General features: G+C 37.7%; 1 protein-coding gene across 1 annotated transcript; it reads left to right on the top strand.

The window, feature by feature from the left end:
- The first annotated feature begins 499 nt into the window (after positions 1-499).
- On the top strand, positions 500-25,729 carry LOC103510344 (OCIA domain-containing protein 1-like). Its single transcript, XM_017444587.2, has 6 exons — positions 500-766; positions 1,831-1,957; positions 2,978-3,115; positions 3,319-3,370; positions 3,826-3,924; positions 25,570-25,729. Exons 1-6 carry the CDS (start codon positions 692-694, stop codon positions 25,727-25,729), a joined length of 651 nt encoding a protein of 216 aa, XP_017300076.1. The 5' UTR covers positions 500-691.

Here is a 25,729-nt window from a genome sequence, read left to right on the forward strand (position 1 = left end):
AAATTGAGTTCTTATCGTCCCAAAATCGAAGTGAAAAGGAGGCCAAGATAGGCGAAAACCATCATTCTGAGAACAAACCATATCTGTTTGAGGTAAAGTTCGTTCAGGTGGGAATCAAACCCGCGACCTAGCGCTTACAAGGTAGACTTCGTGTCGACCAATAAATCGACCAAAAGAAAGCTAGAAAGTTGCGGTGGTTTCATATAAATAATAATATTTTATGAGTCTAAAATGAAGTTTGCCAATGCAGAGAGGTACATACCTATACATTTGATAACAATGATAACGGCATCACTCCATTTAGGTAAATAAAAACATGAGCAAGAAAATAATAAAAACAAACTTAAAAAAAAAAAAAGAGAAAGCATTGTGCAGCAGGCTCGCACCTTGCACGCATTGGAAATACTGACAGCGACATCTATCGGTGAAATCATCAACCATATGCACAGAGAAAACACAATCACTTTACACGCGGGAAAAATTCAAATCGTCAGAAAATTTCAAAATATTTCGAGCTGTGGTGCCATACAGGAAGAAATTATCGGATTTTTGATTTTTCATAAAAATTGAGATTTGAGATCTTCTTCATATCAATGGTATATTCTAGGAGTGTTTCTTTTTTCTAGTTTTCTGATTTATCAAGAGCAGTTACAGTTAAGCCCTAAGTACCACTTTCTTGAAAACTGTATCTATGCAAGGGTCAGATGTCTATCAGCCTGGATCCCAGGGCCCAATTTTGGGGGATCGCAACACACCTCTAGATGCAGTAAGTATGATATCTTTTCATTGTTGTTAGTGTCCTATGGACCATGGAGTATGATGTCCTGAAGTGCTGACGTAAAATGGGACACTTATTGCATGATTAATTAGGTAATTAAATAATGAAAAGTTAATTAATGACTCTCATCAACTTCAATTTCATTGGTCTTTAAGTCCATGTTTGTGGCCAAAATATTGCCACACTCATGTGAAATTATTGTTTGGATTCTGAACAAATAAAGAGAATCATTTTGATGAAGACAAAAAATCTCAAACACACCATTTTAATTATTATTTGTTATGTGCACATTTGATAGGTATAGGGAAGGAGGGAAGAGCAAAATAAGTTCCATGTTCAATTCAAACAATTTTGCATGTAGTTTTTTGTTTTGCCATAACTTTCAAACAGTCTGTCCAATTTCAGAGAAATTTGGCAAACATTTCTAATAGCAATGAAAGATTTGCTCACTAGATTTTGGGCACATTCAGGCTTTTGGGAACTTCATAGGGGCCCTTTTTCTGAATGACTCCTACAGATCATTATACCTTTTAACCTTTGTACTAATAACCTTTGCACTTTCTTTCATTTCAGGGTCCATACAAATTTTCTCCAGAAGAGATGAGAGTTCTTAACGAATGTAACAGAGAAAGTGCACATTATAGGTAATGTGATATAGGTAATAGAAGGAGGGAAGAGCAAAATAAGTTCAATGTTAAATTCAAACAATTTTGCATGTAGTTTTTTTTGTTTTGCCATAACTTTCAAACAGTCTATTCAATTTCAAAGAAATTTGGCAAACATTTCTAATAGCAATGAAAGATTTGCTCACTAGATTTTGGGCACATTCAGGCTTTTGGGAACTTCATAGGGGCCCTTTTTCTGAATAACTCCTACAGATCATTGTACCTTTTAACCACTGTACTAATAATAACCTTTGCACTTTCTTTCATTTCAGGGTCCATACAAATTTTCTCCAGAAGAGATGAGAGTTCTTAACGAATGTAATTACAGATCATTATACCTTTTAACCTTTGTACTAATAATAACCTTTGCACTTTCTTTCATTTCAGGGTCCATACAAATTTTCTCCAGAAGAGATGAGAGTTCTTAACGAATGTAACAGAGAAAGTTTCTTCAAAAGATGTTTGCCTTTCAGTTCCCTGCTGGGATTTGGTACATATTATGGAGTCAGAATAGGTAAACTAATGCCAAGGTTACCACAGAGCCTTACGAGTATTCCAATCCAGTTTTCCAAATTTTCCTCAAAAAACTAATCTTGTTTTCTTTTTAGAAAATTCTAAATTATGTATTGCTGTGACAGAATGGGTCAAGTAACAGTTTTTCTCTAGCTCAATCAGGTATTGAGTATTCCAATTCAGTTTTCCAAATTTTCCTCAAAAAACTGATCTTGTTTTCTTTTTAGAAAATTCTAAATTATGTATTGCTGTGACAGAATGGGTCAAGTAACAGTTTTTCTCTAGCTCAATCAGGTAATGTCTGCATGGGTCTATTTGATTAGGCAAGATACCTTGTCCGATCGGTATACCCCCAATCATTCCAACTTTCAACATTAAGATAGATAGCTTAGCTCCATAGCTACACAAATAGCACACTCTGAGACTTAGGTGTAGGGGTAACTGTTCCAAAAGATAGGTTAAGCTTATACCTACAAATCTATGAATCCCTGTGTCACAGGCATGGATGACACAGTAGGTATGTAAACTAAGCAGAAAGTTAGTGTCTTTTATAAATGTGAACTTTAGTGTGACTAAATTTTCTACCTATTGAATACTTAACATAGGAACAGCCCGAACACAACATAGGATATTGCATCAGGAAAAGTCCAGGAATTTGATTGTGTCATATAAGTAGCCATCCTTAGTATTTACCCTCCCTCCTACCTATTAAGAAAGTAACTTACCTACATAAGTAAGTACCTACCTGGGTACACATCAAGGAAAATAGAAATAATTTGAACTGGAAAAACATTTACATGGATAGATACTCACCCCATTAGTGGAAGTGTCATGTTCAATCAGGTATGAGGTATTTATTCTATCTATAAATTCTAAAACAACTTGACAGAAGTTGTGAGATGATAAAAAAAAAAAAAAAATCTATAGCACAGGTTAGATGCCATTGATAAAGAGTAGGGAGTTGAGAGATTGATTTTTGAAGTACCTAATTATGTAATAAAAAATATTCTCTGTCACACAGGTTATTTCAAAGGTCATCCAAAGTTTGGCAGTATTCCCAAAGTTGCAGCAGCAGTATTTGTCGGCTATTTCGTAGGAAAATTTTCCTACCAATGGAAGTGTGCTCAAAAAATGATGGAAGTCCCCAACAGTAAATTAGGTCAAATATTGATTTGAAGTACCTAATTATGTAATAAAAAAATAAAAATATTCTCTGTCATACAGGTTATTTCAAAGGTCATCCAAAGTTTGGCAGTATTCCCAAAGTTGCAGCAGCAGTATTTGTTGGCTATTTCGTAGGAAAATTTTCCTACCAATGGAAGTGTGCTCAAAAAATGATGGAAGTCCCCAACAGTAAATTAGGTCAAATATTGAGAGAAAGAAGAAGAGCAGGGAAACAGGGATTTCAAGAGAGGTTAGTAACATTTTATTTATACTGCTCAAATAAGAATAAAGAGCCCCTTTACCCCAGCAGTAGGTAGACTACTACCATTATTGTTGCAAAATTATCAATAATTTGTAGAGTATGTGGAGTAGAGGAAAGAATTCCATATTCCTGTTGGAATTAAACGATTGAACCCACATCCTTAAGATGTGACCTAGTGGGTATTAAATGGATCTGACATGCCATTCAGAAATCATGGTTGTTTGAAAATTTTCAGAGTTGGATGTCAGGTTATTTTCCTCCAGAGTTTTTTATGTCTTTCTTTTAAGTGGCAGGGTTTTCCTGGAGGAGCTCTTCCACACAACCACTAAATTTATTTTTCTTTTGCTGTGAGCATTTAAGATATTTCACCAGGGGTTTTCCACCAAAATTATGCAATACTTCCAATAATATTGTAAACATTTTATGATATATTTTTCTTCCAGTTTGGAGCCAGGTTTTGGCACAGGGATTTCGCTTCCCTCTACATTTTCGTGTCATGTTTACACTATGAATAATCAAAACAACTTCACTAAACCACACAGGTTATGATGATAGTTTATTTTCATCAGTCACACTTATAGTTATCATTTATAATCACTCATAGTTTAATCTAGGAGCCAAGTAGGTAAATCTAAAAACTGCCTCATCTACCTAACGTTTACACACTTTCTGGTCTCTAAAGATCACTTGTAGGAAATCCTTTGGTAACATGGTTTCTCATACTAAAAGAAAAATGCTCCCACACAAGGTCACAGTTAATAATAATAAATAAAAAAAATTGTCTTAAAATAGGGTAAAAAACACCCCTAAAAGCTCTGGAACATTTACGATAATTTACACCAAGTTCAAGGAAAGTGTTTTTCCTTAGCATTTATTTTAGTTCACTAAGTACTTAGTTATTGATTTAAATGACTCAGTTTCACAACTATATCAGCAAAATACTGCAGTACCTCTGTTACTTCCTACAATATTGTGTAAACACTTGAGTTCTGATATAGGTTTCAAGTACTTTGGTACATATTGATCACCAACAACATTGACAATAAAGTAAGTAAACTAGAAAATTCACGTGCTTACTTACTTGGGTACTTTTTGCATGCCTATTTAAGTAGTTAATAAATCTTAATTACTTCTTTTTCTAGTGAAATATTCATTAAGTACTTTCCTTAAGTATTAGCTTATTAGGTACCTATACCCAATATATAGGATAATCAAAGTAAAAATCTCCCTGTAAATCTTAATTACTTTTTTTTCTAGTAAAATATTCATTACTTTCCTTAAGTATTAGCTTACTCGTATTATACCCAATACCTATAGGATAATCAAAGTAAAAATCTCCCTAGTAAGTGCTAGCTCTCCCTCTCTCCCTTTATGCTATTTTTGCAGTCTCACTATCAAGTAAGCGTCTTTCCTACTATGTATTAGTTTTGGAACTTAACCATACCTAGTTACTGTCAAGTAAATAAAGTAGGTAAGTAAGTAAACTAGAAAATTCACGTGCTTACTTGGGTACTTTTTGCATGCCTATTTAAGTAGTTACTAAATCTTAATTACTTTTTTTTCTAGTAAAATATTCATTACTTTCCTTATTAGCTTATTATACCCAATACCTATAGGATAATCAAAGTAAAAATCTCCCTAGTAACTGCTAGCTCTCCCTCTCTCTGCTATTTTTGCAGTCTCACTATCAAGTAAGCGTCTTTCCTACTATGTATTAGTTTTGGAACTTAACCATACCTAGTTACTGTCAAGTCCTCAATTTTGGCACACAGTCTAGGTACAACAATATTATAGGTGTCATTTAAGTAGGTATAACATTGCCATAATAAGTTAATGTTCTCACTGATAAAAATACCTTACTTTCATTTCAAGTAGCCTAGGTCTTCCTCTAGCTATGATTAGCACCATGAATGCCTATCATATATAGGTAGCCATGACAAGAATAATATGTGTCAACTGAACAATGGAGTGTATAACTGGAAGTAAAATTACCGTATGTGAAGCCTGAATGAGGAGGTAAGTAATGTTCCCACTGATAAAAATACCTTACTTTCATTTCAAGTAGCCTAGGTCTTCCTCTAGCAATGATTAGCACTATGAATGCCTATCATATATAGCCATGACAAGAATAACATGTGTCAACTGAACAATGGAGTGTATAACTGGAAGTAAAATTACCGTATGTGAAGCCTGAATGAGGAGGTATAGTGCAGTAAATAGAATAAAGAGCCAGAGGTGGTACAATAGTGCAGTAATTAAATAGACCCTGCCGAATCGGTTCGTATAAAGATACACTGGCGTGCTTACTGGAACTTGGCCTGGCGTACTTCACTGCTGTCCGCTCAGATCCCTAGAGATCTAAAACCCAGAAGCGTGTGGCAGCTTGAAAAACCTGAAAATGGATCGAGTCTCTATTATGGTCGATAGACTTCGCCTGAAAAACGAGTCCTCACGAGGCTGAGAGCTCTCCGAAATGAGCCAACAGCTCGTGTTGTCCCAGACAGTCCTCGGTCCAGATACCAACCATGCAAAACGTTGCTTAACTTCAGTGGTCCTTTTGGTGCTTTCAAGGTGCAATCAATTACCTTACCTGCCTCGGTGGTGTAGTGGTTAAGGCGCTCGCCTGGTAAACAGGAGGGCGTGGGTTCAATCCCAGCCGAGGTATGGAATTTTACTAAGTGCTAGCTCTCCCTCTCTCCCTTTATGCTATTTTTGCAGTCCCACTATTAAGGAAGCGTCTTCCCTACTACCTATGTATTAGTTTTGGAACTTAACCATACCTAGTTACTGTCAAGTCCTCAATTTTGGCACACAGTCTTGGTACAACAATATTATAGGTGTCATTTAAGTAGGTATAACATTGCCATAAGTAATGTTCTCACTGATAAAAATACCTTACTTTCATTTCAAGTAGCCTAGGTCTTCCTCTAGCTAGCAATGATTAGCACCATGAATGCCTATCATATATATATATAGCCATGACAAGAATAATATGTGTCAACTGAACAATGGAGTGTATAACTGGAAGTAAAATTACCGTATGTGAAGCCTGAATGAGGAGGTATAGTGCAGTAAATAGAATAAAGAGCCAGAGGTGGTACAATTTATAGTGCAGTAAGTAAATAGACCCTGCCGAATCGGTTCGTATAAAGATACATTGGCGTGCTTACTGGAACTTGGCCTGGCGTACTTCACTGCTGTCCGCTCAGATCCCTAGAGATCTAAAACCCAGAAGCGTGTGGCAGTTTGAAAAACCTGAAAATGGATCGAGTCTATTATGGTCGATAGACTTCGTCTGAAAAACGAGTCTTCACGAGGCTGAGAGCTCTTCGAAATGAACCAACAGTTCGTATTGATCCAGACAGTCCTCTGTCCAGATACCAACCAGGCAAAACGTTGCTTAGTTTCAGTTGTCCTTTTGGTGCTTTCAAGGTGCAATCAATTACCTTACCTGTAGCTAAGCTGGCTCAGGTAGGTAGGTAGGTAATTGACAATGTGCTGGTGTCAAAATATTAAGCAAGTACTTATCCGGATTTAGCTAAGCTGGCTCAGGTAGGTAGGTAGGTAATTGACAATGTGCTGGTGTCAAAATATTAAGCAAGTACTTATCCGGATTAAGGATTAAGAAAGTAAGTAATGAGATCAAAATTGAAAAACAACCAACTATTTACAATCGTGTTTAAAATTTTAAATCACCTCAAGAAAGAGTTGAAACTTAAAATCCCCTTTTCTGGCTTCCTAATCTAATCTGTCCCACAACACAAGCTTATATCCCACCCCACAACAAACCATCCCACATCGTGAGACGGAATGATGTGGGACACAAGCTTATCCCACCTCACAACAAACCATCCCACATCGTGAGACTAGAAGGTCTCCGAGTTCGACCCCCCACAATCATCAAAAAATTTGCACTCGTATTTCAATTGCAAATATTTCAATGGGTCACTTTCTGATGTTCTCGTCAAGCACAGAGCTGAAAAACTTCGAACCCGGGACCTCCTGTGTGCAAGCCTAAGTACCTAATTTAGCTAATAGTATCTGGTATTTTTGTTTCTACGCTGAGAAGAAAATGAAATCTGATAGGGTGCCATGTTAAATTTTACATCCCACATCGTGAGACGGAATGATGTGGGACACAAGCTTATCCCACCTCAGAACAAACCATCCCACATTGTAAGACGGAATGAAAATTTCACGCTACATCATTCATCCCGAATTTCTTCGCCATAAGAATTAAGAAATATTAATCTTTATGAATTCGTTGTGACAAAAACGAAACAACATTGTCCCAAAAATTGTTTCGAAAATATTAAAGAAAAGTAGGAATATAAATAATCCTAAATATGTCCAATGAACGTAAACCTATCCATTCTTATTGTGCACAAAATCTGTTTCGGATTTTGGCACAGAACAAACCATCCCACATTGTGTAAGACGGAATGAAAATTTCACGCTACATCATTCAACCCGAATTTCTTCGCCATAAAAAATATTAATCTTTATGAATTCGTTGTGACAAAAACGAAACAACATTGTCCCAAAAATTGTTTCGAAAATATTAAAGAAAAGTAGGAATTATCAGAGAAAGTGCTCAAGTATTTTGAAAATGAATAATCTCATGCTTACGAGTTGTAACGTAGGTACCTAAGTAGAGCTCTATGGCTAAAAGTTTGTGCTGCCAAAACTGTGAGTCATCTCCAAGTTTGCTAGCTTTTCTATTCTTTGAGCACTTAGGAATATAAATAATCCTAAATATGTCCAATGAACGTAAACCTATCCATTCTTATTGTGCACAAAATCTGTTTCGGATTTTGGCACACGAAAAATTATTTGAAACTGTCAGCAAGCATTAATCTATTTTAGTTTCACAACTTGGTGTTTGGACAGACCTTTGTGCCGATAACCTAAATTCTGTGACCCATTGTTCTATGAATACCTACATGCAAAAGTCTTGCTAGAAAATGTTTGTGGGGGCTATTTGAAAATGAAAGTTACTTTTATATCTAGAGCAGTTAATCCTAATCTGAAAACAGCCCCCAAAAAATGTCTGCATGGGTCTATTTGATTAGGTGAGATACCTTGTCCGATTGTTATTTAAACCCCCAATCATTCCAACTTTCAACATTAAGATAGATAGCTTAGCTCCATAGCTACACAAAAAGCACACTGAGACTTAGGTGTAGGGGTAACTGTTCCAAAAGATAGGTTAAGATTATACCTACAAATCTATGGATCCCCGTGTCACAGGCATGGATGGCACAGTAAGTAGGTATGTAAACTAAACAGAAAGTTTGTGTGTTTTATAAATGTGAACTTTAGTGTGACTAAATTTTCTACCTATTGAATACTTAACATAGGAACAGCCCGAACACAACATAGGATATTGCACTGTCAACACTCAACTTCTGTGATTAGAAAGATAAAAACTAAACCGCATTACCGCACGCGTCAGGAGCAGAGCTGAATGAAACCAGCACGTGCAATATTTTTCTCTCTCTCCTCTTCGGATTTATTTTTTAAGACTAAAATAACTAAGTAGGTACTTACTTACATTTTTGCCCCTAGATAGCCATCGCCCCCTTTATCGCTCCTTTTATTGATCGCCCCCCATATCGCCCCCTAAGGCTTCATCGCCCCCATGAAAATCTCCATCGCCCCCAAGGGGGCGATATCGCCCAGGTTGGGAAACACTGAAAGTTACTTTTATATCTAGAGCAGTTAATCCTAATCTGAAAACAGCCCCCAAAAAATGTCTGCATGGGTCTATTTGATTAGGTGAGATACCTTGTCCGATTGTTATTTAAACCCCCAATCATTCCAACTTTCAACATTAAGATAGATAGCTTAGCTCCATAGCTACACAAAAAGCACACTGAGACTTAGGTGTAGGGGTAACTGTTCCAAAAGATAGGTTAAGATTATACCTACAAATCTATGAATCCCCATGTCACAGGCATGGATGGCACAGTAGGTATGTAAACTAAGCAGAAAGTTACTGTCTTTTATAAATGTGAACTTTAGTGTGACTAAATTTTCTACCTATTGAATACTTAACATAGGAACAGCCCGAACACAACATAGGATATTGAAAAAGTCTGGCTTCATATTTTAAGATCATAAACCTCAAAAGAAGCTTAAGAATAAAATCAAGACTCTAATGAAGTTCCTACTGGTTATGGTTTTGACAGTGGTATGGTGAAATGGTGGTAAGGCAAGAGCCTGTGAACATTTATGAGTTTTATAGTTCTTCAAACCACACCTTACACTCACATATCAGTTCTGACATTGAGGCTTGGAAGATTTAGATTGATGTGATAAGTAAATTTAATGTAGATGCTAAAGAAATAGGTAGAGTCACTAAACTTTTAGAGAAGCTTTAGTTGTAGATATGCAAGTAAGGAATGGAAGTTGTAGGTTTTATTTTTGAAAAAAGACTCAAAAGAAAATGAAAATCTTCCTAGGTACTGTGATGCTGGTTTTCTTGTAAACATTTTTGTAGATCTACCAAAGTTTCCTAGGTATAAGTCCTGCTATGATTTGTAAGTACATACTTACCACATCTGGTTAGCAAGAAAATAAAAACAAAACATAATACCCCTATCGCGTTGTGAATTAAATTCTTACCGAGGCAAGGTCAAACAAGGTGTAGAGTGTGTGAGAAAAGTTAGGAAACAACACGGTGGTGTGTTTAATTGTTTACGATGGGTTTAAGTACAGTGTGTGAGCAAAGTTACAGTTATTTTTTCGAAGTTTTGACCTCAGATTTAGGTTTTTCCCAACTTTTTACATAGGAATCGAACATTTATTTATAATTTTTACCCATTTGCAACTGCTCCATTCTACATATAATCAGAAAGACAATGTACTTACACTACCTACTACATTTAGGTATTATTGTTATGAGTTTGTACGTACCTACACTCCCTAGTTACCCCAGCGTGTGTTATTAAATTTTAACCTCACTCCATTGTGTAGATAATCTAATCTCTCTACATTACTACCTTCTTCCTATACGTTAAGTTATCTACTGCTAATCCTCCTTTTTCATAAGAAACTCGTACCTACATACATAATGACCTAGAATTTTTCATCCTTTCCCCCAAATAGCGTTTTTTTGGCCAAAGTGACTCATCGGTTTAATTGGCAAAACGTAAAAAAGTTGGTTGGTAACCAGTTTAAGACACTTTAATCTTTCAAGTTCAATCCAGATCCAAGTACAATAGTACAAATCCCTGCTTCAAACTGAATTCATTCGAATTCGAATAGGTATATTATTGCGTTACAGTTTTCACGAATTTGTAAATTTGAACAGTTTTTTCCACTAATTTGTAAATTTGAACACTTCAATGAATTTATAATATTACTTGAAATGGAACCGGAGCTATGCTCAAGTTTTGGGTTGGTTGAGAACTAAATGTCAAATCTCAATCATTAGAACAATAAGTATGAGGATTTAGAAAGAAAATCTACAAAAAATTAAAAAGATGGTTCTTTTGTGATGTTTATTTTATTAATTTATCGAAATAACTTACAATAAATCTCTTTAATCTTCAAAGTGATGTGATTTGTGCTTTTGACGTGTAGCTCATTCTTTTTTTCCTTCTTACTTTTCCTGGGGTGGCAGCCCCGGAGCAGACCCGTGGGCCAAGTAGTTGTAGTTTGTTTAGATAGACTGTTGGAATTGAACGTGGCGTTATGTCAATAGTAAATTGAATGGCTAAAGCCCGAGAGCACACTAATTGTGGATTTTACCAATATTTTTTCAGTCCTTAGAAGGCTTGTTAAGCTAACAGCCTGTTAAGTTCCATATGATGTGTATAGGCTCAACAGGGCTGTTAAGCTAACAGGATGTTCAAAAGTGGTGAAACCCACCCTAATTGTGCTAATGTCCGATTATTTTTCGTTCTGGAATGGATATGATTGCATCAAGTTATCTAATTGATTGATTTTAAACTTTGCATTGTGAGTAACCAATGGGATTACTTTTAGTGGTGAAACCCACCCTAATTGTGCTAATGTCAGATTATGTTTCGTTCTGGAATGGATATGATTGCATCAAGTTATCTAATTGATTGATTTTAAACTTTGCATTGTGAGTAACCAATGGGATTACTTTATCCCATTGACTTATCTTTAGTCACCAAGTTTAATCCCTGACAGAAGAAGCTTATGGGTCTATCCCTTGAAATTTGACTTTGAGGTTTTAACATCAGTGGAATGAGCACGTAAATCTTTATTTTTTGCCATCACTTGAGAATCAAGAAACCTAGTTAGCTTGGAGGGTAGCGCGTCTGCCTTGTTAAGCGCTAGGTCGCGGGTTCGATTCCCGCCCGGAGCGAACTGTTTCAAGGAAAGTGTTTTCCCTTAGCATTTATTTTAGTTCACTAAGTACTTAGTTATTGATTTAAATGACTCAGTTTCACAACTAAATCAGCAAAATACTGCAGTTTACCTCTCTTACTTCCTACAATATTGTGTAAACACTTGAGTTCTGATACCTATAGGTTTCAAGTACTTTGGTACATATTGATCACCAACAACATTGAAAATAAAGGAGGTAAGTAAACTAGAAAATTCACGTGCTTACTTGGGTACTTTTTGCATGCCTATTTACTTAGGTAGTTACTAAATCTTAATTACTTTTTTTTTCTAGTAAAATATTCATTACTTTCCTTATTAGCTTATTAGGTACCTATACCCAATATATAGGATAATCAAAGTAAAAATCTCCCTGTAAATCTTAATTACTTTTTTTCTAGTAAAGTGTGCAGTGACCACTACGTCATGGGAGCTCTTTTACATAAAATAAAAGCGGGAATAATTGTATTAATTCAATGACATCAGTGACCTAGAATGATGATGTAATAGTTTCCAAGTTTTCATGTATAACAGTGACTATTTTTAATCAAATTCACGTGTTTCCCCATCTAAGGAAATTCTAATATGATAAAATGTATTAATTAGGTAGTAAATTCTAGTATGAATAGGTAATATCTTCCATGGATACCAACTAGTTTGCTGGCAAGTACCCACGTGTTTTTTTACTTTATTAATACATATTCTTTTGTAATCCCCAATCATCATCATTGAAGGCTCATCCTTCTTCCAATTATTCCTTTTCTTTGAATAGATAATATACAGTAGAACCTGTCTGATTGGGAATCCAAAAGACCGGCAATTTTTTCCCCTTATCTAGGTTTCCCAATAGATCAGTCCAACCAAATAAGTACAAGAACATATTGGAAAAGACAACAGACAAAACCTCTCCCCGAGGCTGTCAAACAACAGCGAAATCTCATTTATGTTGTATGATCTATATCCAGATTGATTTCCGAAATTTTTCTGGGTCACCCGGTATATTTTCTACATTTACGCCAAAACCAGTGGAGCGAGACTACGCCACTTCATACACTCAGAGAGAATATACGAGTACCCATACCTACTAGTCCTTCTGACTAAGACCATGGATACTAGTTCCATCTGGTGATGGCAGTAGAGGGATAAAGTTCCTTTATTTTACCAATTTGACATGGTAACAGAGTTCTGGATTTGAACACTACTTGTAGGAACAGAAAGCTACGATACTTCTGACTAAGACCATGGATTTTAGTTCCATCTGATGTTGGCAGTTGGGGGATAAACCTCATTTATTCTACCAGATTGACATGATTTGGTTATAGACCTCTGTGGATTTGGACACTACCTATAGGAACAGAAAGCTACGATACTTCTGACTAAGACCATGGATACTAGTTCCATCTGGTGATGACAGTTGTGGGATTCAGCTCAATTTATTTTACCAGATTTTGAAGGATGAACCTCAGGGTACCTGTCCGCCTATCCTTCATTTTGGAAGGAGCACTTTCCGAAATAAGGCAATATTACACCATTCCATATACCGGGTGTTTCAGAGAACAAAAACAACACCAAAACCCCTAAATCCAGAGTCCCAACACTACTAGAAGGAAACAGCCCGGTAATCCGTGTATAAAAGGATCCGTACAGTTAAGAAATTTCGTAAGCAGGACACTCTGCTTAAGAATAGACCATCATGAAAGCACTGAAGTAACGAGCAACAATCAAAGACAGCGCAGCAAGTCAGGAAGCTGGGGGGACAATTCGCACTTGTCTCGTTCAATAACAAGCTGATGAGTCTGATGACAGTTTTAATTGGCGTTTATTGGGTCGAGATCTTCTCATCATGTGGGTAATATGAGACTGAATATGAGACGATGTAAGGAATTGTATTGTCATGAGACTCATGGTAATAAAATATGAGACAGTAAAGAACTACTAGGAACACCACCCACCCGCGTAGAATGTTTGGAGACAGAGCTGAGGACAATACGGGAAACGGGAAGTTAGCTGACAAAATCCGTTTACATCAGTTTGGTACCATTGACATCGCGTCCGTTTACAGTTTTTGGAAACATCGCTATTGCATCGCGGTTCTGAACGAAATTTGAAGAAACAAAATCTTTCTAGAACTTCCAGATCTCCAGAGTTTTCTAGATGACTGTCACACAGAGACAAAAAAGGAACATAACTTGGAAAAACAGGACATCGAAAGACCAAGAATAGGAGATGGAGATGTGACAACCATAAAGTTGAACAAAGGAAACCTGCCTCTGTAGCAAAGTAGGGCACAAGTTCAATCCTTGGCAAAGTATGCAATTTTTTCCTCAATTCTTTGAAAACTTGACCGCAGAGTAATGGCGTTTCACCCTAAAAGAATTTCACAACTGAGAAGATTTCACCTCAAGCAATTCACCCATTCAACTCACTACGCGAAACACCAAACTTCCTATAGATTGTATAAACACGTGCAATATGTTTCACTCGTGTAAACGAACCCTTCAGGAGTTCATGTTGAGGACAAGGCCTTGATCCTTGCTTGAACTTGTCAAAAATAACACAGTGTTAAGCAAGGGCAATAGCGTTTTCCTGTGTCTCCTAAACCTCTTCATCTGTACATCCTCCTAGTCTTCCGTCACCAAGATCCGTTAGGTGACGGGTCCTCGCTGCTAGGTTCATCAGTATGTTCTAAGGTCTCTCATAAACTTATCAATATGAAGGGAACACAAACACTATGGTTGAAGATTATGAGGGTAGCCAAGCGGCACGTAGAGTCTATAGCCTATACTCTGTCCAAAGTAAGAAAAAACTGGATGTCACAGGTGCGAAAACCTTTGAACCAATCAGAAGGCGCCTTCCGTTACTCGTACAGTGTGGCACAATTTTTTTCAAACCGGTTGTTTTCTGAAGATTTGTAAAGGAAGATACGATATGTAGTACAGATCACAACTACACATGTACGTGTTTATGTTATTTGCAATAGGTACATACGTACACGTAGGTACATGTTCCTCCTCCCACCAATATCTTGACGACAATGCGAAATCTTCCTGGAAATGCCCGTTAACGAAAAAACGTCAACCCGAGTTGGTTAGCTCTCTAGCTCAGGGCCTAAGCTATCAAAATAAGTAAAATAAACAGACCCAAGAGTTTGAGAGTCACTCAGTCTCTGATGACCTAATAGACTTACAACTAATGTGATAAGACCTCAACAAGCTCTAACCCAGTGAGCTGCTCACATTCTCGGAAGGGTTTGGGTCTCGAATTTCTTGCTGCTCAAGTGCTCACTGTTGACATTGAAACACTGTTTGATTATCTGGTTACAATTTCGGTGTTCAAGAAACCACAAGAAGTATATTTAGTTCTCATGTTAAAGTCCATATCCTGAAATAGCTTTTCTCTAGTACTTGTTCTCTTGGGTAGGTATCCGAGTGTTATACATCTCAAGTATGATCATAACACCTAAAAGAAGTCAAAGAAATCTGTCCTAAAAGAACTCTAGCCTTCGTAAGAAGTACAGGGCTCTTTTAGATAACTAAAGGGAAAGTCACAAAAGATCTAACCAGGTCGCAGTGACATAGGCCTTTAATACAGCCGATGGCCCTACTAAACCAATACCTACTCATACCAGCTCTTCCCTCTAGTACTGATGGGTTCTCATTTTCAATCACTCACACTCCTTGAAAAAATATCAGCTCTGAGTCCTGAAGCTATTGTTTGTTGATGATTTAATTCAATTGGATTGAATCATGAATCATAATTTGAGATGAATATGATCAGCTGATGAACACTCGTACTTCTCCTACAACTTGAGGTCCTATGATGATTTTATTTTTGGTCTCATCAAATGACAGGCCCTCAATTTTCTTCTCCTCTTTGGACACTACTAGGTACATAATACATATCCTTCTAGAAATCTAGATCTAATCACTGGTTAAAGTTTTCGGGGAAGAAAAGGCATTAAAAAAGGACGGAAGTTAATAACATGTCTCTCTCTCTCTCTCTTTTGATGACTCACCCATTGTCAAGTTGTTTACACTATGTAAATGTAAATGCAATTTCTTTGTGTTATTATGCCACAACTTTGGTGCTCACTGCAGCATTGTAGGATTTTTCCCACTACATATCTCAATAATCCTAACAACCAATGTTTACCTACCATGCTTGGTCTGTGTGGTCTGAGTGGTCGGGAAATGAATCGTCGATAAGTATCTTATTATTTACTCAATTTATGTAAAAATGTAAATGCAATTTCTTTGTGTTATTATGTCACAACTTTGGTGCTCACTGCAGTATTGTAGGATTTTTCCCAATAAGTATCTCAATAATCCTAACAACCAATGTTTACCTACCATGCTGGCACCGGTCGCTATGCGCATTGAAATTTGTCCAGTAACTAACTATGTAAATGCAATTTCTTTGTGTTATTATGTCACAACTTTGGTGCTCACTGCAGCATTGTAGGATTTTTCCCAATAAGTATCTCTTTAATGTAAATGTAAATGCAATTTCTTTGTGTTATTATGTCACAACTTTGGTGCTCACTGCAGCATTGTAGGATTTTTCCCAATAAGTATCTCAATAATCCTAACAACCAATGTTTACCTACCATGCTGGCACCGGTCGCTATGCGCATTTACATGTCATAGCTACTCATTTTCCTCACGAGGCTGAGTGGACCCCGCAACAGCCAGTCACGGGATCAATCATTTGAATCTTTGAGCTTTTAGAGTAGACCGGCAAATAAAAATCGAATTTTCGATTTGTTAAAAAACTTTTTCGGAGTTTTGATCTCAGACTTAGATTTCTCACAACCTTTTACGGAGGAATCAAACTTTTATTCCTTTTTGGGAGAATGACCAAAAAGGCCAAGTTCCCGACATTTGAAAACAACAACCTTTTTTTTTTTTTTTACCTTCTAAATTCTAAGCTAAGGTGTTGATCTTGAAGTTCCACTGATCAAGTTTAGTGGTTTGCAAGAGTTTGAATTTCCTAGGGAGTGTTTCGTCACAGACAAATCATTAGCAGATCTTACCTGAAAACAAAGAAAACACAATCAAGCCATTAGATTGAGAATAAAATTTAACATTATCTTGGGGCTAGGGTGCTTTATCTCGACGCACCCTAATCTATCTTTGGACACCCTAAAAAACAATGTGGGCAGAAGAGATACTCTCGGTTCGCCCGTTCGGGGTTCCGAGTTAGGTCTATACCCCTAGGGAGGACATTCTAGGAAGTTGGGTTAAACGCAGCTATGTCCGTCCATGGCAGTGACCTAGGCCTAACGTAACATATATCTCCCGAGCAAATGTCTGTCATTTGCTTCTCAACAATAAATTATAGCAATATACATATTATACATGGGTAGTCATACTCTAGGACTAGGTTTTAGGAGCTAGAACCTATAGTTCATCCAGATCAATGTGACAGGAATGAGTCATCAACCCAAAATGAAGGAACCAATCAGATTGCAGGAAATCCTTACATTGTTGCAATTGAGGTAAAGGTCTTCTCTTTTAAAATGCAGAGGTAGCTCTAAGTTCAGAGGTTGGATTCCAGAACAGGTAAGGTGGATATCGCCTTACCTGACTTTGTTTCACTGTCGGAGGAAGCACTGTGCAATATACCTTCCCCTTTTAAAGATTCTCTACCATTGCACATGTGACATGTTTGGCAACAATGCCTATTTTTTTGCTGTCACATTGATCTGGACACACTATAGGTAATAGATACAGTGTACCCACTGGTATGCGTATAGGTAGTCAGTATAGTGTGCCTTTAGGAATAGCTATGGTGTACCAATAGGTAGTCGTACTCTATTTACATCACATGAGGTACCACATGTCTGAACACGGAACATCATTAATGTTTTACAATATACAGGGTGTTCCAATCATCCAGAGAGAACTTCTATATTACCCATCGGCACGCCAACAAGGAGGGGGAGGAAAACGAAAAGGAGGAGGAGAACGAGAGAGAGGACGTGGAGGTGGAGGAGGAGGAGGAGAAGAAGACGGAGAAAGCCGAAGAAGAGTAAAGAGAAAAAAGGAGGCTCCAACCAAATAATAATAATAATAATAATGCAGTTTCTTTGTGTTATTATGTCACAACTTTGGTGCTCACTGCAGCATTGTAGGATTTTTTTTCCAATATCTCAATAATCCTAACATGCAATGTTTACCTACGATGCTGGCACCGGTCGCTATGCGCATTTTATGTCATAGCTACTCATTTTCCTCACGAGGCTGAGTGGGCCCCGCAACATCCAGTCACGGAATCAATCATTTGCATGATACAAATTTCTTGACCCCGCCGGGAATCGAACCCGGGTCTCCCGCGTGCAAGGCGAGTGCAGTGACCACTACGCCATGGGAGCTGACTTCTGAAATGTCCATAAAAAACTCACATGTTTATTGTTAATTGATTATTATTAGTCAGCTCCCATGGCGTAGTGGTCACTGCGCTCGCCTTGCACGCGGGAGACCCGGGTTCGATTCCCGGCGGGGTCAAGAAATTTGTATCATGCAAATGACTAATTCCGTGACTGGCTGTTGCGGGGCCCACTCAGCCTCGTGAGGAAAATGAGTAGTTATGACCAGAGTCCTTCAAACGTCATAATGTCATGATATCATACTAAAACGTCATATTTTAGCTTTTTTGGGGAAAACATCATAAAACACCGACATTTTCTAAAATGTCATAAAAAAACGTCATATTTTAGGCATTTTGAGCCAAAATTTACGAAAAAGTCCTAAAAATATCTTACATTTTTTTTTTTACCTGAGCAGGACGATCTTACATTTTTTTTTTGCCTGATCAGCGACGATACTTATTGCCTGAGGAGTGCCGATAGTCACTCTGTCCACAATCTCATACTGTTCTTCAACAATCAATAAAGTATATTAACCTCCTTGTAACTTTCTGCACGCCTTTAATACTGACTTTTTTTTTAATTGAATTTGAGAGCTCTGTAAATGCATATAACATGCTTTAGATCCGCCACACATTACTTGAGCAGCTCAGACCTCTTAGGTGACATGACGCGACGGTGAACCTATTTCGAATCCACCATCTATTTTTCAATTATTTAAACACATAAGCAAATTAGCAATGCCTTAAGTAGGTTGGGGTTAGGACATGTCCTTTGCCCTGAAACTGACATCTCTACTTGTACAGACTATCCTAGAACTGATACTGGCATTACAGTCTCCTAGAACTGACACTGCCATCTTTACTTGTACGGACTATCCTAGATCAGACTACCACGGCATCAAGTACCCATTGTTCAAACAGTCTGACTTGATGATCAGAGGAGAGCCCATGAATATTTGCTACTAGCTCGGGTACCAAATCTTGTATTTATATGTAGTGATGAGTCAGTCTTCAGTCGGCTGTGAAGATAGATCGTATCATTGAATTTCTTAGAGCTAATCTACTTTTAGCATATTGGGTTATGTGTAGGTATTTTTGAAAAATAAACGTCATATTTGACGAAAATAAGAGTCATATTTCACGAAAAACAAACGTCATAAAGTCATATTTTTAAAGTCATATTTTAAGAAAAATAAACGTCATATTTGAAGGACTCTGATTATTACTAATAATAAAAGGTATAGTGGACGGACTATTGTATTCGCTTCGGTGTCGTCTGTCGGTCGGTCGGTCTGTCCCCATAGAAACTAGTTTTTGCGGGATTTTTTTCACATTTTCTCACACAAATGAGCTCTGATCTCGAAATTTGTCGCGACGACCTATGAAGCATGGCAGGTCTAAACAATGAACGTTTGATTGTTTGATAGCATGTTTGATTTTCAGGTTCATATTGTCTTCTGTAAAGGTGCGTCCACACTACAGTAAATGGTGACTGGTGACTGATGCTGATGATGACTAATGTTGATCGACACTGACTAGACCCCATGGATCAAAGGATTTTGTGGAATTACGCTACCGAGACGAGGGTCGTTCAGTCAAGAGTACTTCACACTTAATTTTGATGTCACCGAGAACTGAACCTGAAACCTCAATCATTCATAAATACCACAGGGACGTAAAAACAAGTCGTTCAGGGTACGTTTAAAGGGTCTCAGTGCAAGCCATACTCGTACAAAACATGAAGCACCACATAACTGACGAATCCCGGCCTGCATTTCACAAGGGGCGCCACATTTCAACCCCAATCACCCCAATGATTGGCACAAGTTCTCACATCAATAAACTAATCACGTCACAGCCTACCCAAGTATCCCAGGCGCCACAGACCTTCCACACCCTAAATCTCCTAAAATTTAACATGGCACCCTATCAGATTTCATTTTCTTCTCAGCGTAGAAACAAAAATACCAGATACTATTAGCTAAATTAGGTACTTGGGCTTGCACACAGGAGGTCCCGGGTGGTCCCGGGTTCGAAGTTTTTCGGCTCTGTGCTTGACGAGAACATCAGAAAGTGACCCATTGAAATATTTGCAATTGAAATACGAGTGCAAAATTTTTGATGATTGTGGGGGGTCGAACTCGGGGACCTTCTACATGACAAGCAAGCGCGATACCACTGGGCTAACCGTGTTCCTTTCAATGAGGAGCTACTTAACCGAGTGGCGACCAATGGCGACATTTTTTATTGATGACTTTTGACTATAAATGGACTAGACTTGACTAGAGTTAAAAATTTAAAATCGTTGCTACATAACATAAACCCTCATGTGTTTTTCTTATAAATTTATTTTTCCTCAAGTTTTTTTTTTTTTTTTTTTCAAAGCTTTGATAGAGGAAACTTCAACTGCTAAGGCTTTATCGTCCCGAAATAGAAGAGAGAAGGAAGACAGGATAGGAGAAAGTCAGCCGTTCCGAGAACGAACATAATCCGTTCAGGATAAAATCCGCCCAGGGCAGGAATCGAACCCGCGACCTAGCGCTTACAGGGCAGACGCGCTACCAACCAAGCAAAATAGGTTGACTTTTTTTTTTTTAATTTATACCTTAGCAGGTGAAAAGCCTCACTTTGGCCTAGCTAGCTAATGAAACCCTTGTTTTTCTCGTAAATTTGCTCTTTTCCTCAAGACCTGATGTGCCTCTTAGATCTCAGTGATGACGTGATACGGGTGGAAATCATTGAGTGATTGAGTACTTCCTTTATTTTTCAACGAGTTTCATTATTAACGTAGATTTGCATTTCATTAGCCTCGGGAGTTCTATTCCTGAAGAGGGTGTATTATACAGGCGAATGTGGGCCATAGCCACTACCCAAAAGGCTCACCTTTTTTTTTCATTTTACAAACACTTAATTCAAGACTAACTTTTGATTCGTAATTCAGTAATGGAATGAGTCATGATACTCCTGATTACCATGATTATCATGAATCTCATTATTATGTTTTGTTTTTATTTTCTTGCTAACCAGATGTGTTGTACACAGCTTGTGTGTTTACAAAGTATACCCGGGGTAAGAGCAATATAGTGGAGGGAAGTAATGACTACATAAGTAGGTATTCGTATAATAGAATAGTTAGGTATAGTACCAACTTAAATACTTTAAATAGGCATTACTTCATTAGCATTACACTCATTACCCAGGTTATTCTTTGAAAGGGACTTTTTTAGGTTTGATAGAGGAAACTCTAATAGGTACCTTACACAATCATTAGTAATGTCATTGATCATGTAAGGTGTACCTATAACATTGAGGTCTCATCGTCCTGAAATCGATGAGAGGAAGACAAAATAGGAGAAAGCAAATAATGGACTCTGCAGTTCTTACAGTTTAGTGAACTGTCCGTAGTGTTAGGGCGCCTTACTTAACGGGGAGGGGGCAAGAGTTTACTAAGTACCTACGTAGAGATTTTTAAAGGGACATGACATGGGTACATAATTATAAATCAATAACACTTTAAACGTGAGAAGTACCAGGAATGGAATAGGTACGCGACAGAAGGATACAATTCACCTGATACTAAACCCTTGAAAAAGGGGGTCTGTACTCTGTAGAATTCGTGCTACTTCATGATAAACAAGGGCTTACTGAGTGAGAGTAATACAACCTGAACGTGGTGTACTCAGTATTGTGACACAAATATTTATAAAATGTTGAGTAACTATTCAAGATTATTTTATAATTTGAGATGTTTAAAAAGGGAAAAAGGAGAGATCACACCAGAGGTCCAGAGGAGACAGGGAGGCGTTCGATTACCGGCAGAGCCGATTTTTTGTCCCATTGGAATGCACGGTTCTCTGAGCCTCGTGAGAACAGTCGACAGTCGAGTAGTTACTTCAAATAAGTATCGACCAGAGGCGGCGTTATAAAAAGATTTTTTTTTCTTTTTTAAAAATGACAATTGAAAAATTCATTAGGTAAGTAAATGAGGAGCTTTCGGCTTCACTAGAAATAATCATCGATGATGACTTGATGAGGATGAGTAATGGAATCAAGAGATTGATTTGACAATGCCTACCTGTATCTCCAATACGTACTTACCTACTACCTACTTACGTAACCTGTTTTATCGCCAAGTATAGATCAGGAGGTTCTCATGGAAGATACCTATCTAGGTACCTATATGCCACCTCTTTCAATGACAGGAAGATAAGGACGATGAGAAAATTTTCATGGTCATTACTTAGTAAGTAGATGAGACTAGATGGAGTTATAGTTATACTGGATGAAAACTTTCATTTTATCGTCCCGAAAGGACTATCATCCCCAAAGAGAGGAGGACAGGATAGGAGAGAGCCAGCCGTTCCGAGAACGAAACTTACCTGTTTAGGATATAGTCAGACCGAGCGGGAATCGAACCCGCTACTACACACATATCTAGTACTTTAGTACCTACCTACGTCCAAGCTTCGATAATATACCTACTTACCTAAGTCACAGCTTTGATAAACATACCTCGTACTTACTACTTACCTAAGTCTCAGAGCTAGCTTAATACTAATATAGCTAAGCGCGCACGAATCATCCTATTTTCCTCTATGCGAAGTACTGGATTAGGTCCTATTATTCCTATTCATAATTTGCTTCACACTGATTGGCACGGCATATGATGTATATTGTCTATACTGATAGATTTAGACTGATGTGCATAGGTATACTATGTACAGTCAAGTGCAAAAAAATCGGGACAGTTGGGATTTTTAGCATTTTTTCAGAAAGGTTTCATTCATATTAGAAGGACAACGAACGGAGGACTTATCGGCCCAAAATCGAAGAAGATCCTTTACTCTGACTGAAACGTTTTTCTTCATTTGTACCAGCCAAAAGCTCTTTTTTTTCGGATAAGGCGTTTTAACACAGGAATAGCCTGGTCGTTCACGCCGTCCAAAAGCTCTTATCTCCAAAATACAGACTTTTTGTTTCCAGTTGGCTTTAGTTTCAATAGAAACCTTGGTTTAAAAATGAGTCAGTTTGTCCCTATCTTTTTGCACATCACTGTATTCCATTGCCGCATTGATATAACTCAATGGGTCTTCCTTCCGGGTTTTATTGATATAAAAACCAAAAGCTCTTTTTTTCGGATAAGGCGTTTTAACACAGGAATACCCTGGTCGTTCACGCCGTCCAAAAGCTCTTATCTCCAAAATACAGTCTTTTTGTTTCCAGTTGGCTCTAGTTTCAATAGAAACCTTGGTTGAGTCAAGTCTGTCCCTATCTTTTTGCACATCACTGTATTCCATTGCCGCATTGATATAACTCAATGGGTCTTCCTTCCGGGTTTTATTGATATAAAACATTGCTCGTAATTATAATTACCGCCATAATCACTTGCCTCCTGTGTATACCTCATTGTTTGCCATTGAATTGTACTTGGCTCGCTCTGATGCGCTACTGTTGCATGATTTATCATGAGATTCATGATTATTATTATCATGAGGTTCATGATAATCATGGTAATCAGGAGTATCATGACTCATTCCATTACTGAATTACGAATCAAAAGTTAGTCTTGAATTAAGTGTTTGTAAAATGAAAAAAAAAAGGAGAGCCTTTTCATTTAGCACTTCTTTGAATACTGTGAATACCACAGGGATTACTAAGTGCCTCCTTTGCAATCCATTTCCATGTTTCACTCATCTCTGTACAGTGCTAATGTCGCCATTGGTCGCCACTCGGTTAAGTAGCTCCTCATTGAAAGGAACACGGTTAGCCCAGTGGTATCGCGCTTGCTTGTCATGTATAGAAGGTCTCCGAGTTCGACCCCCCACAATCATCAAAAAATTTGCACTCGTATTTCAATTGCAAATATTTCAATGGGTCACTTTCTGATGTTCTCGTCAAGCACAGAGCTGAAAAACTTCGAACCCGGGACCTCCTGTGTGCAAGCCTAAGTACCTAATTTAGCTAATAGTATCTGGTATTTTTGTTTCTACGCTGAGAAGAAAATGAAATCTGATAGGGTGCCATGTTAAATTTTAGGAGATTTAGGGTGTGGAAGAACTCTAATATAGTATTGGGTCATTTCCCCTGATTTAGGATAGTGGAATGCTGGAATGCTATATTAAAGTGTCTAGCTTCCTGATATATCAGAGTTCCAGAACCCAGTCACTCGAATGGGGTTCTGACACCCTAGTTTTTTTCTCAGTGTAAGAAAGTTATAGCGAGGAGTAGCAAGAAAATAAAAACAAAACATAATACCTATCGCGTTGTGAATTAAATTCTTACCGAGGCAAGGTCAAACAAGGTGTAGAGTGTGTGAGAAAAGTTAGGAAACAACAGGGTGATGTGTTTAATTGTTTATGATGGGTTTAAGTACAGTGTGTGAGCAAAGTTAGGAAACAACACGGTGGTGTGTTTATGATGGGTTTACGTATAGTGTGTGAGAAAAGTTAGGGAACAACACGGAGATGAGTTTAAGTATAGTGTGTGAGAAAAGTTAGGAAACAGCTCATCAGCGTTAAAATGGCATCGGCAGTCTAACTTGGGGACTTTATGATTTGAATAAACAAGCTTCTGACTATGAACAAGGAGAAGAGATAACCTTAACCAGAACCCAGCTTAGTCAGCTGGCAGATTTTCCAAGGTTAATGACTGCTTTCAATGAGATTTTTCTCTTTATTTTGCCATCACCATTAAAGCTAATAAAGCTAACATCGCTCTAAGATACTTTTCCCACAGACTGTACTTACAGAGATCATCACATTTTGACCGTTTTTGACCGCTTTTCCCTCGGAAATGACACTTGTCTAATGGAAAAGACATTCCGAATAGGTTTCCCATTCTCTTAATAGGTACAATTACTAACTTAGGTACTAACAGATAGGCAGAATGAACTCACCTTAACCAGAAACCAGCTTAGTCAGCTGGCAGATTTTCCAGGGTCAATGACTGCTTTCAATGAGATTTTTCTCTTTATTTTGCCATCACCATTAAAGCTAACATCGCTCTAAGATACTTTTTCCACAGACTGTACTTACAGAGATCATCACAATATCACAAAGACAATGTACCTAACTATCTAGGTATTCCTAGGTATCTAAAATTCTACATATCATCAGAAAGACAATGTACTTACACTTACGCACCTAATACTACCTAGTGTGTGTTATTCAATTTTAACCTCACTCCATTGTGTAGATAATCTAATCTCTCTACATCAGTGTTTCCCAACCTTTTCTCTATGATCGCCCCCTTTCAGAATTTGTACAGATTATCGGAACTGTGATCGCCCCCCCCCCTCCCCCAACATATTTATGTTGGGGGGGGATCACAGGGCGGGTACATAGGTACTGATTTTCTCTAATCACTAGGTACGGGCTAAAAATTTCCCGGAGGGACGGACCCTGCTTGTTCATTTTACAAATACTTAATTCAAGACTAACTTTTGATTCGTAATTCAGTAATGGAATGAGTCATGATACTCCTGATTACCATGATTATCATGAATCTCATGATAATAATAATCATGAATCTCATGATAAATCATGCAACAGTAGCGCATCAATGCGAGCCAAGTACAATTCAATGGCAAACAATGAGCTATACACAGGAGGCAAGTGA

This window comes from Diaphorina citri, unplaced genomic scaffold (genome assembly GCF_000475195.1).
Source record: "Diaphorina citri unplaced genomic scaffold, Diaci psyllid genome assembly version 1.1 scaffold26, whole genome shotgun sequence".
Classification (NCBI taxonomy): domain Eukaryota; kingdom Metazoa; phylum Arthropoda; class Insecta; order Hemiptera; family Psyllidae; genus Diaphorina; species Diaphorina citri.

Coding starts and splice junctions, on each gene's coding strand:
- LOC103510344 (XM_017444587.2), top strand. CDS start 692: ATGCAAGGGTCAGATGTCTATCAGCCTGGATCCCAGGGCCCAATTTTG. Junction 767..1,830: donor GCAACACACCTCTAGATGCA/GTAAGTATGATA, acceptor CTTTCATTTCAG/GGTCCATACAAATTTTCTCC. Junction 3,116..3,318: donor AGTCCCCAACAGTAAATTAG/GTCAAATATTGA, acceptor ACAGTAAATTAG/GTCAAATATTGAGAGAAAGA.